Raw genomic sequence first — 12,547 nt, 5'->3', positions numbered from 1 at the left:
GTTACTCCTGGCAGGCTCCGTGGACCATATGGGATGCTGGATATCGAATCCGGGTCTGTCCTGGATCGGCCACTTGCAAGGCAAATGCACTACTGCTGTGCTATCTCTCCTGTAAGAATTTTTTTAGGGCCCGGAGAGATAGCACAGGCCGTTTTGCCTTGCAAGCAGCCGATCCAGGACCAAAGGTGGCTGGTTCGAATCCTGGTGTCCCATATGGTCCCCCGTGCCTGCCAGGAGCTATTTCTGAGCAGACAGCCAGGAGTAACCCCTGAGCACCGCCAGGTGTGACCCAAAAACCAAAAAAAAAAAAAAAAAAGAATTTTTTTGGCTTAGTCCTCTGGCTTTGGTCTCAGAATCAATCCTGGCAGGCTCAGGGGACCATATAGGATGCCAGGGATTGAATCCAGGTGAGCTGTGTGCAAGGCAAACACCCTGTTGTGCTATCTCTCCAGCACCTGGTCTTTATTTTATTTTTTCAAATAAATTAAACCCACTTGAGATGTCCTAGATTATCGCTTATATTTACATATGGTAAGAATATAAATACATATTTATATATAGGTAAGTAGATACATCCTTTATTGCCTTTCCCCCCAAAGCATGTAATGTGGAACTGTCCACCTAGTTATGAAGTCCATCGCAAATCAGCCCATGCAATTTATGACTTCCAATTTGAGGTTCGTAATTAAAAATTTTTTTTTTCTCTGTAAGTGGTTTCAGGTGTCTCTCTCATTATGAAAGCTCAAAATCAGAGTTTAAGAAAAGGTATAGCCGGGCGGTGGCGCTGGAGGTAAGGTGCCTGCCTTGCTTGCGCTAGCCTAGGACGGACCGCGGTTCGATCCCCCGGTGTCCCATATGGTCCCCCAAGAAGCCAGGAGCAACTTCTGAGCGCATAGCCAGAAGTAACCCCTGAGCATCACAGGGTGTGGCCCAAAAACAAACAAAAAAAAAAAAAAGAAAAGGTATATTTTTTCCACAAAAGTATTTCTGATGAGAAAAATGTGAGCTCTATAGAGACTCTACTAACAGACTATGTCTCATATACCTACAAATTTGACAAAAAGCCACATTTCAGAGTCAATCATATACCTCTTTGAGATTAATTTTGGGATCTGAAAAGATCAGGGCCAGTCTTTGTTTTAAGTTAGTTTACTCTAAGCCTATTCTACAGATAGGATGAAACCTTTTTTTTTTTAAATATAAAATGCCATAAACAGAGACAGAATCAAATTTCATCTTTATTTGAGAAAACAATCATGACAAAGCATTTTGGTTTCCCAGATCTCACTGAATTATAATGAAATAAATTTATAGTTTCTGAAAAAACATGAACTGATTTTTTTTTAAAATTTTGGGCACACTCGGTGACGCTCAGGGCTTACTCCTGGCTATACGCTCAGAAATCACTTCTGGCATGCAAGGCAAACACCCTACCACTGCACCATCACTCTGGTCCTCATGAACTGATTTTTACAAGAATTATGTCTACTATTTGATGATCATGAAAAGTAAAGCAAACTGCTTGAAAATGTTGTAGTCTCTGGATATTTGTTTATAAAGAATAAAAGAAAAAGGCTTTGTGTTCAGTACATTTCTTTTGTTAATTCACTCCTTTTTGTACCATCCAATCTGATCCTCCTGTTAGAGATCAAATCAAAAGAGGTCAAACTGACTCTACAAAGAATAGTTAAGGGGACGAGCAATTTTGGGCCACCAAGGAGAAATTCTTACAAATAAATGCAATTATCGATAAAAGTATTTTGAAATGTAATCAACAACACATCTGGAAGGAACTACTGTAAAGTAGGCATTTTAGAGTAGAGAGAAGTGCTAAAAGAAAAAGTGCAGCATATATTTTTAAGAATGCCTTTTAAGCAAATGAATACAAATCTTAAAATGTTTCCAGCACTAATATTTATAAATGAACCTAAAGTCATAGATGAAAAGTCAAATTAGGGCAAATGCCACAGAAGTGTTTAAATACACAGTAGTATATTTTTGAGAGGAAGAATAATAAATGATCATACATGTTTTGTTTGTTTGTTTTTGGGTCACACCTGGCAGGCTCAGGGGCTACTCCTGGCTCTATGCTCAGAAATCGCCCCGGCAGGCTCGGGGGACCATATGGGATGCTGGGATTCAAACCACCGTCCTTCAGCATGCAAGGCAAATGCCTTACCTCCGTGCTATCTCTCTGGCCTTAATAATACGCTTTTATTTTATTGCTACCATACGTTTATTAAGAAACTAGCCCCCAAGAATTTGGTTCTGGATTAGATTGCCTGACCTGCAGGCATGAGGCTGCAAGTTTGATCCCTTGACCCACATGGTCAAGTGATCCTGGTGGCTCAACCATTTGTGATCTGTCACCACAACGAAGTGTGTGACCCCTGGTAAGTTTGAGAACACTAACATCTAGTATATGATCCCCAGATACCAAAACAATAATAACAGTGGTAAGGGAAAGGATAAAAATAATAAAACCGGGCCCGGAGAGATAGCACAGCAGCGTTTGCCTTGCAAGCAGCCGATCCAGGACCAAAGGTGGTTGGTTCGAATCCTGGTGTCCCATATGGTCCCCCATGCCTGCCAGGAGCTATTTCTGAGCAGACAGCCAGGAGTAACCCCTGAGCAACGCCGAGTGTGACCCAAAAAAAAAAAATAATAAAACCAAATAAATCAGTGCACTGTCTGCTCTCAATTGTCCCTATCTCACCTCCTGCCTAAAAAATTCCACCCCTTTCCACTCTCAGAACTTAGCCAAGATAACCATTTAAATATTATTTTAAAATTATCCTTATAGAAGTTGGGTCTAAAAGAATAATACTTTTGTTTGTTTTTGTATGGGGGGGGCATGACTGATGGTATTCAGGTCTTACTCTGGCTCTGCTCTCAGGGATCAATTTTGGCAATGCTTGGGGGACCATATGTGGAGTCCAGGGATCAAACCTGGGTCAGGTACATGTGAGGAAAGCAATCAACCCATTATACTATTATCTCTCCCATCCCCAACAACTGCCTTGTGGACTACTGCAGAAACTGATTCAGCCATGTTATCCTTTGTAAATTCTTATTTATCTATAGCAGGGGTCTTCAAACTACGGCCCGTGGGCCACATGCGGCCCGCAGAGGAGTCTGATCCGGCCCACCAGCCGTGAGCGCTGTTTGGTTGCCAAGATACCTGCCAGCATATACACTCAGTGTATATCCAAATATCAGGAACCATGCACTCAAAATGGTAACCATCTTTGGTAGCACTTATGCCTGTGAACAGATTTTTTCAAAAATGAAACATCCAAAATCTCCAACCAGATCAAGATTAACTGATGCCCACTTGCATCACTTGTTACAGCTGGCAGTGACAAATATGGAACCGGACATTGACCATCTCATTAGCCAAAAGCAGGCCCACAGTTCCCATTGAAATACTGGTGTGTGACCTGTTTATTTATAAATGGTTTTCATTTTATTTATATAAGATATGTGCAGTGTGAGTAGGAATTAGTAGCTCATATAGTCCAGCCCTCCAGCTCTCTAAGAGACCGTAATCCGGCCCCCACTTTAAAAAGTTTGAAGACCCCTGATCTATAGTATATCTAAGTCACAATTTGGAATCATAGGATGTTACATAAGAGATTATTAGAAAAGTATCTTCCCAACAGAGAACATTAAAGATCTGTGCCATGTTCTCATCTATGATTGTACAAGTGAAATGACATGATGGGTCTAGTATCATCACACAGAGAGATGGAATCATTGGAACCCTTGAACTCACAGTTTCCCAGAAAAAAAAAGACTGACAGATATGATGCCCCCATAAAAAGCTATGAGATCTGTAGCCTAAGTTATCAAGTAAGTCGTGATTTCATTTTCCTGAAATGTCATACATTTTTGATTCAGATTTAAAAATTAATCAATTATGGCTTCATTGAGAATTCATATCCACAGTAATCTCTGGGACATAGTTTTGTTGTTGTTAGGTTTTTGTTTTGTTTTGTTTTTCACAATGATTGTTGGCAATCATTCCTACCATGGAAGCCAAAAAAAAAAAAAAATCGAACACCTGTTCCTTCTGAATGCTGGCAACTGGGACGTGGGTGTAGTCACCTCAGCTCAGCCAGCTGGACACGGCTATTTGGCCTGTTGACACTGGAGCCATTTCTACAAAATCACACAAATCAGAGGAGGTTCCCAAGCTCAGTTATGGCTAGTGCCCAGGGCAGTGATTCCTTCAAAAGCCTGGAGTATGGTCAGCTTCATTTGTCTCTGTCCACTCTCTTGAGTTATGTTCTCCACTCTTCCCTGTGATCCAATGGGTTGTATGCAGAAAGACTTCTGCTTGCTCCTGTTTTACTCAGTCACAGACCTTGATACATATTTGCCAAGCAACCAGGAAAATTGGGTTCACTGAAACATCCTCCTGGTTTATAGCAAGGGGTAAAAGCAGCTAGCTCTAAATCTACTCTAAGATATTTATATGCATAAGACACATAATCTGATTAGAGATTTATTACTCCAGATGTCATTTCTGTTAGCAACTTCTATCTGCTGATCTAATTAATCTTTTATATTCATCTAGAAATGAATTCACAGAATCCTTTGTTTCTGTTTTCTTGGTACTCTCCTTGGGGGCAGTCTCTTACCTCATGCCCGAGGCCGAAGACACTGAAGTTGGAGATAGCATTGAAGACAGACACTTGCCTTGCAGGCAGCCAACCTGGGTTCAATTTTCGTATATATTTAGTTGCTAAAGTGAGCGGCTGACCTACCTGGGTTCAGTCTTTGACATTCCAGGTGTTTCCCCATCTCTGCAAGGAGTAATCACTGAGTGTAATAGAGACAGGAGTAAGCCCTGAGTACTGCTGGGTGTGGTTTGAAACACCAAAAAATATAAAGCCGAAAAGCTCCATGCTTTTCCCTATACATGCTTTTTTTTTTCTTAGCTACTAGGGACAAAAATCTTGACTTGATTTCTCTAAGTTATTTCTGTGGGGGAAATTGCTTGGCACATATAAAAGGGTCAATGAATGGTTTTCAATGAACCTTACTCAAGCCTTTCTGCAACTGACTGCTACCTTCCCTCGAGAATGAATTCTCTTGATTTATAACACCATCCTCTCACCTTCTGCTTAATTACAGGAAGACACTTGAGCTATTACTTAGTTTAATGGTATGGATAATATTCTCATTAAGATGTGAAAACAGGAGCGGGCGACATAGTTCAGCAGTAGAGCATTTTTTGTGCTTGAATGAGAGCCTGGGTTTGACCCCTCCCTAGTATAATTAAAAAAAAAACTGAAGAAAAGCTTTCTAATGTAAGCTTTCACTGACTTTTGATTACTCAATGTTTCTCTTTCACTAATTCAACAGTATTCAATTTCATTTTCAAATGAATGAATAGTGCTTAATAAAAACACAAAGTAATTAATTCAACACTTATCTAGTACCTCTACATGCAAGTACTTTGATAATTGCTATTTGAATGATATTTCTAATAAAAAGCAACTAGTATTCTGTGTTCTCCAATACATCAAAAGGAAAAACAATTCTCAAATTTAAATGGAACTAAGGGCTTACCTATGTTTTTAGTTTTTGATGCTGGGTAGGGGGGAGTTAGCCATGCCCAGTGGTACTCAAGCTTGTTCCTAGCTTTGTTTAAATGCTTGAAGAATCACATGTGGTTCTGGGAATTGAACTAGAATCAGTTGCATGCAGGCCTCTGATTCCTATACAACTTCCCTGGCCTCAGTGTTTTTCTATATTTAAAATTATATATTAACCTTCTATTTACATAATATCAGATATTAAAAAATACCATGAAAAGTCACAAAGAAAGTATATTTTTTGCCAACAATATAGCTAACAAGAAATAATTTCTGGGGTGGGAATACAGTTTGGTGATAGGCTTTGCAGCTTGGAGGTTCTGAGTTCAATTCCAAACAACAATCACATAAAAATAAATCAATTTTTTGCTTTCTTAAATAATTTGTAAGTGATTAATGACATTGTGTTACCTGCACACTGGTTGTCTATGACGATTTTTATTCAATTTTATTTAAAATTATTTTAATAATTATAAATATTGGAATTTGTATCTCTAAGATAATTTTTCTGCAGCTTTTCCATATTTTGAAGAGATTTCCCAAGCAAAATTCTGGGGGTCCAGAGGTCACTCAGCAATATTCAGCTAAGCTGTAAAGGCCTAATATTTCAGTGCTTAACCAAGTTTTTCAGAGCTTGATCCGTTGACATGGTAAATCTGAGGGATCTTTATAGTGCTAGGGGTCAAACTTCAGGCACTTCTCAGTGTAACACATGCACTTCACTCATTAGAGTTAGCTTCTGACCCATCTGTTTGAATACTTTTCTTTTAGAGTTTGATATCTTTTTTGTTCATTAATTTTTAAAAATAATAGTTGCAAATAACAAGAACACTGTTTTCTTTCTGTGTGACTCAAATTATCCATTTTGGAAAAAACTTCTATTCAGTCTCTATCCTTGAGACTTCAATGGCCTTGAATTAAAAGAAGATGCAATACTAGATCTGCAATAATACATGCAATATTACAAAAACAGTTTTCGGGCCTGGAGAGATAGCACAGTGGCATTTGCCTTGCAAGCAGCCGATCCAGGACCAAAGGTGGTTGGTTCAAATCCCGGTGTCCCATATGGTCCCCCGTGCCTGCCAGGAGCTATTTCTGAGCAGACAGCTAGGAGTAACCCCTGAGCACCGCCGAATGTGGCCCAAACAAACAAACAAACAAAAAAAAAAAACGAAAACAGTTTTCAAGTTTAAGGCTTTATATAGTTTATCTACAAGGACACTTGTTTTGAAAGAAGGAAAACAGGCATGGCTCAAATTTCTTTAAATATGTAAACTAATTTTAATTCTTGAAACAATCAATAATCATTGTGAGATAGAGGAGATCATAATAACTTCTGATAGATGTTATTAAAAATATTGCAAAACTCTGAAACATCAATATTTTGATGGACTAATTCGTATCATATACCAAGGTCAACAAACCATCACTAAAGGATCGACTATAGCTTGCCTACTATTTTTGTAAATAAAATAATAAATATGTACAACATATAAACATGTCTAGTACACCCAAGACTTAGGAATGTTAGAGGTTGAACATTACTCTTACCCTAATTCCACATTCAGAAGTACCTCTTAAATGTCTTTTGAATTTATCTTTCTTTCTGGAAAATGATCCAAGATAGATAAGATACAACAACAACAACAACAACAACAGCAAAACCCAAAACCTGACATAAAAAGACAAAAGGATGGGGGAGAGAAATATGAACAAAAGAACCTAGTTAATCAAAAGAATAAATTGATTGAAACACAGCCATGCCTCCATTTGTTAAAGTATTATCTAAAATTGTTTTAGTGTTACAACAGAAGGCCACATGACCTTGTGTGTATGTATTGTCAGCCAAACAGAGAGATCTTTTTGAAGCTCTGAATTTGCTGCGTGAGGGCTAGGCTATTACTAAAATACTAAAAACAAAAGCTAGCAAACTTGCTTAACATGTTCATTGGGATAGTCAGATTTGGTGAAAGGTTTGGAAGTAAAGGAAAAGACTTAAGTAAACATTTATACTATAGCAATGATGTCATTTGGTAATTTGGAAAATGGATATATAAATCATTTAGCAACTCTTGAGCATCTAACTTCAGATAGCAGAGGAAGTTGACTCACACAAACCCAATCCAGGATTGTTTAAAATGACTGAAATTTATTCATCTAAGGTGAGGACAAGGATATTATACATTTTACAAAAATGGAAACCACGCTGGTTTAACAAGAATATGAAGAGATCATTCTCACTGTATTGAGGCTTTTCTATAGATTTCAAATTGTAACAAAATGTTTAAATGTTTTAATAAGTTCAAACAATATTTTGTGCTTACAAAGGAAAACTTCAGTTCCCTCTTCAACTAGAAAGCCAATGACAGCCATAATTAATCTGTACAACATATAAACATGCCTAGTACACCCAAGACTTAGGAATGTTAGAGGTTGAACACTACTCTTACCCTAATTCCACATCCAGAAGTACCTCTTAAATGTTGTGTTTTGAACTTATCTTTCTTTCTGGAAAATAATTCAAGATAGATAAGATACAACAACAACAGCAAAACCCAAAACCTGACATAAAAAGACAAAAGGATGGGGGAGAGAAATATGAACAAAAGAACCTAGTTAATCAACAGAATAAACAAACAAATAAATGTTTAGAATGATGACAAATACTAGCCTACCTATCCTTTCTTTGATGGAGCAAGAAGGAAACTTTATTCCAAAGACTTCATCATACACAATATATTCTATATATTTTAAATATACACACATTCCAAAAAATATGAATTTATTTTTATAAAATACAAAGCAAACATTATACTAGCTAAAAAAAAGTGCCTAGAGAGTCACACATGCATGTAGTTAAATATAGAAATGAACTGTAATGAGAATCATTATCTCCAGTTTCCAAGGATACCAGGATAAGCACTACTCCTAAATTGCAGTTCATTCAGTAAAGGGCACAGAGTAATTTATATTCAGGGTCATCCCCAGCTGAGAGCAGATGCAGAAGAAGGACCAGGGTAAATCACCATGTTAGATCTGTTCTGTTTGTTAACTACTCCAGTTCCTGCCCAGGTCCTACGACACCTGGTTTCAAGGCTGGGTAATGTTTTAGAGCTGAAATTTGGAAGACTGGATGGTAAATTGCTATTTACAAGAGAAAAGGCCGCCACAAAGGAGAGGGCAGTCTGAGATGTGATTAATGCTAAGAGGAAGGAGGATGGAATGGGCAAGGGAAGAGTGGCATTCCCTTTGCTTTGTATAAAGGGAAGGAAGGAGACTGGTTTTGTGTGTCTGGCAAACCAGTCGCCATCTTTCCCAGTGACTATAAAAGAACAATTCAACCAACCTCAACTTCACACCCTACCAAAGCAATCTAAGCTTCCAAAACATATACTATTAAACCGTCATAGTCTTTAGTACCAAATTCTGTTCTGAAGACTCTAGGATAGAGACCTTTCATAAATCACTTGCTATTTATTTTCATAGCAATAAAATGATAAAACTACTTTTCTGATCATTTCAGAGATAATGCCTCTAAATCATTTATTTGTTTATTCCAGACCCTTCATGGACTGCATTTAACATAATAAGCCAGCCAGGAAGTAACATGAAGTGATAGGAAACTTCACATTTGATCATCAGTTGAAAAAAAAAAGCAACTGAAAATATATATTATTTGGGCCATTTTAAAAGAGAAAGTTTCCCTTAGTAAATTAAAGAATGATGTGTATTTCATAGATACATATGGATTATTTTTATCTTAAATATATAGAAAGTGGATATAAAATTATTATTCATATTTTTTAATATATATCTCCCTCATTACCTGCCTACCCACTATAGATAGATTTCCCAAGTAGTGCCTTCACTGGGGCAGAGGTACTTGCAAAAGAAGAGAAACAAAGCTCTTCCCACCTTCACATGATTTCCTGATGGATAGAAGACATTGCATCAGGCTAACCATCTCAGCCTAATGTGATAATAAAAGAGAATCAATTGTCTGTTTGGATAGTGAAGGCCTCTAAGGACCTTCCTCTCTTGCACCAGTTACACTAATTAAAACTGGCCACTGCTTTGAAGATGGAGAAGGAAGGCTATACAGCAAAGGTTTCTAATAGTTATGTAATACGCAGTCTATTCAGTTAGGTATAATATTTTTGTATGAAGTATTCAGATATTACAATATTCCAAAAACCTTTCTTGCTAAACATTTTAGTGTCTTAGTGTCACAGGTTCCAAGGACTATGTGGCAGCAGAATCCTTCAGGGCTTCCTACATTCTATGTGTTCATGCCACCTTTGCCCTTGAAGGCTCCCTCCATCTCTCATTCTCTCTCCTCCCACAGCAAATAAAATGGGAAGTTAGTATAATTCTCTTAAAACTTACATAAGTGATTATTATACGTTATTAGTATAATAGATGTAATATGCTGTCACCTTTGATTTCTCACAGGAGCAACATTTGAAGATATGGTGGCGTCACATGTCAGAGTCTAAATCCTGACATCTGAGAATAATTGAGAAGATTCTCCGAAATAGGCCACTTTTAACCCACCAAGGCTCAAATTGGGTAGGGAAAAAAATGTAGGTACTTTCTACTTTCTTAAGTTGCAACACACTCCTTCAGGAGTTCAAACACACACACACTGACAGAGAGACAGACAGACAGACAGAGACAGACAGACAGACAGACAGACACACACACACACACACGCACACGCACACGCACACGCACACGCACACAGAGCTCCATCATCTTCTTTCTTAATACCTTTCCTGAGAGCACTGATCAGTGTTCCCCAAACCTCTAACTGTGGGCAGAAACCTGCACCACGCACGCAGGGCCCCGGCCCAATCAGTCAAGACTTGGACATCACCGAGTTCTCCAAATCTTCAACACTCGGCTTCAGTGTTTCAGTGCTTCCCTTCCCTCCATCCAAGCCCTGGTGATGTAGCCCCTCCAGAGGTGCCCTCTTTTCCCATCCTTCTTCCATTGTCCATACATTGCTATTCGTGATCCTGAATGGGGTTCAGAAAATACTTTGGAGCAGCTAGCTCATCCACCCTGCGCTCCCATCTCCCGTTAACTAGAAAGTGTCCCAGTTGGGAACCTTCCAACCCCTCCAGACAACACCCCACCCAAACACCCCCAAAGAAAACCGCCTCAAGTCCGGAGTGCCACCCAACCCACGTTCTATAAAGAGGAAGGAAACAACTGCAGGACCTCCCGAGCCCGGGGGGCCACTCTTGCCCGTCCCAGGGACCCCCCCAGAGTCTCCAGAGCAGCGTTGGGGGCCTCCCCTCGGCGGGGCCGTCGGAGGGGGTGTGTCTGGGAGGGGCTGGGCGGACGGATCGGGGGTCCGAGCCGCGCAAAAGCGGGGCCTGGGAGGCGGAGGTGCCCGGTGGGCCTCGCGGGGGCCGGGGTTGGCGTCCCGGGACGGACCCGGAGGCGCGCGCGGGCGCTGCGGGCGCTGCGGGGCGGGCGCTCACCTATGCAGAGCTGCAGGGCGTAGGCGTAGTAGGACCAGCCGAGCAGGAGGCTGATGAAGACCACGGGGACCCAGTAGAGCACCCGCCGGACGCGGCGCCGGACGCGGCCCGGGCCCGAGGGCGCCATCTTCCAGCCGCAGCCACCTGCCCGGCTGCGCCGCCGCCGCCGCCGCCGCCCGCGGGCCTGGCTCCGGGCCGGGGGGACGCGCCCGGGGTCGGCGTCGGGGTCGGGGTCGGGCGCGGGCGCGGGCGCGGGCGCGGGGGCGGCGGGCGGCTGCGCTCCGGCCACTGCGGCCGCCGTGGCGCTCAAGTGCCCATGGCGCGGCCCCGGCGCAGCGCGCACCGCCGGCTCCTCGGACGGGAGGAGAGGAGGTGGAGGAGGAGGAGGAGGAGGTGGAGGGAGGAGGGGAGAGGAGGAGGGAGGGAGAGGAGGAGGCAGGAAGAGGAGGAGGGAGGAGGAGGGGGAGAAAGAGGAGGAGAAGGAGGAGGGAGGGGAGGAAGAGGAGGGAGAGGAGAAAGAGGAGGAGGACTAAGGAAGAGGAGGAGGGGGAGAGAGAGGGATGAAGGAGAGCAGGAGGAGGAATGGGGAGGAGGGAGGAGGAAGAGGGGAGGAGGGAGAGGAGGATGAAGGAGAGGAGGAGGGATGGGAGGAGAAAGAAGAGGAGGAGGAAGGGGAGGAGGAGGAGGGAGAAAGATGGAGAGAAGGAAGAAGGGGAGGAGGGACGAAGAGGGAGAAGGATGAAGGAGAGAAGAAGAAGAGGAGGAGGAAGGAGTGGAGTAGGGGAGGAGGGAGAAGAGGAGGAGGAGGAGGGGCCTCCGCCCCGTCAACCTCGCCCTCCCGCACCGCACCCTGGGCGGGACCCTCTGGGCCTCGCGGGGGCGACCCCGACTTCGGGGAAAGGCGTCGGAGCGGGAGCGGGCCTTGGGGGAGCCGCCCTCACCCGCCTCGTGCCGGGTTTTGGGGGGGCGCGCGCAGAGGTGGGACTCGCCTGGACCCCCACTTGGGGGAGATTCTCGGGGCGGGAAAAGGAAGGAGCCGGAGTCGAGGATTGTAGGGGACTGTCAGGAGGGGTTCTCGACTCCCTAGATTTGGGGGTCCGGGGCTTGAAGGCTGCGGAGGGTGCTCAGAGGGGTGGCGGGGAGAACTTGCGGAGACCCCGCCGGGGTGGGAATCTAGGGAGCACTGGCGTGGGGGGGGGGAGAAGCACACGTGCTGTGAGCTAAGACTCGGTCGGAACTGGCTTTAAGTTATTTAGGGGTGCTACATAGGAGGGACCTTTCCTACCGCCCCCCCCCCTACCGCCTCCGCGAAGTTCTGCGGGTTCCTTCTTGCACTATGATGTTTTCTTGATGGAGTGACAATTCCAGCTGTTAGCCTAGAGCCCGTTCTCTAGTGCTAAGAATGCTGGAAGGGGTTTTTAAAGTCTTTTATGATGAATGAACCAAAGATTTACG

The 12,547-nt window shown here is 42.7% G+C and overlaps 1 protein-coding gene across 1 annotated transcript in view; it reads right to left on the bottom strand.

The window, feature by feature from the left end:
* Window positions 1-11,228, bottom strand: part of ZDHHC2 (zinc finger DHHC-type palmitoyltransferase 2) — an 80,174-nt gene extending 68,946 nt beyond the window's left edge. The window contains exon 1 of the mRNA XM_049772374.1: window positions 11,093-11,228. Coding sequence (XP_049628331.1) covers window positions 11,093-11,219 — 127 coding nt within the window. The 5' untranslated portion in view covers window positions 11,220-11,228. The remainder of the gene's footprint in view (window positions 1-11,092) is intronic.
* Window positions 11,229-12,547: the final 1,319 nt, after the last annotated feature.

The sequence above is a fragment of the Suncus etruscus genome, chromosome 4 (assembly GCF_024139225.1).
Source record: "Suncus etruscus isolate mSunEtr1 chromosome 4, mSunEtr1.pri.cur, whole genome shotgun sequence".
NCBI lineage: Eukaryota > Metazoa > Chordata > Mammalia > Eulipotyphla > Soricidae > Suncus > Suncus etruscus.
This window is presented reverse-complemented; position numbering and strand designations above follow the sequence as displayed.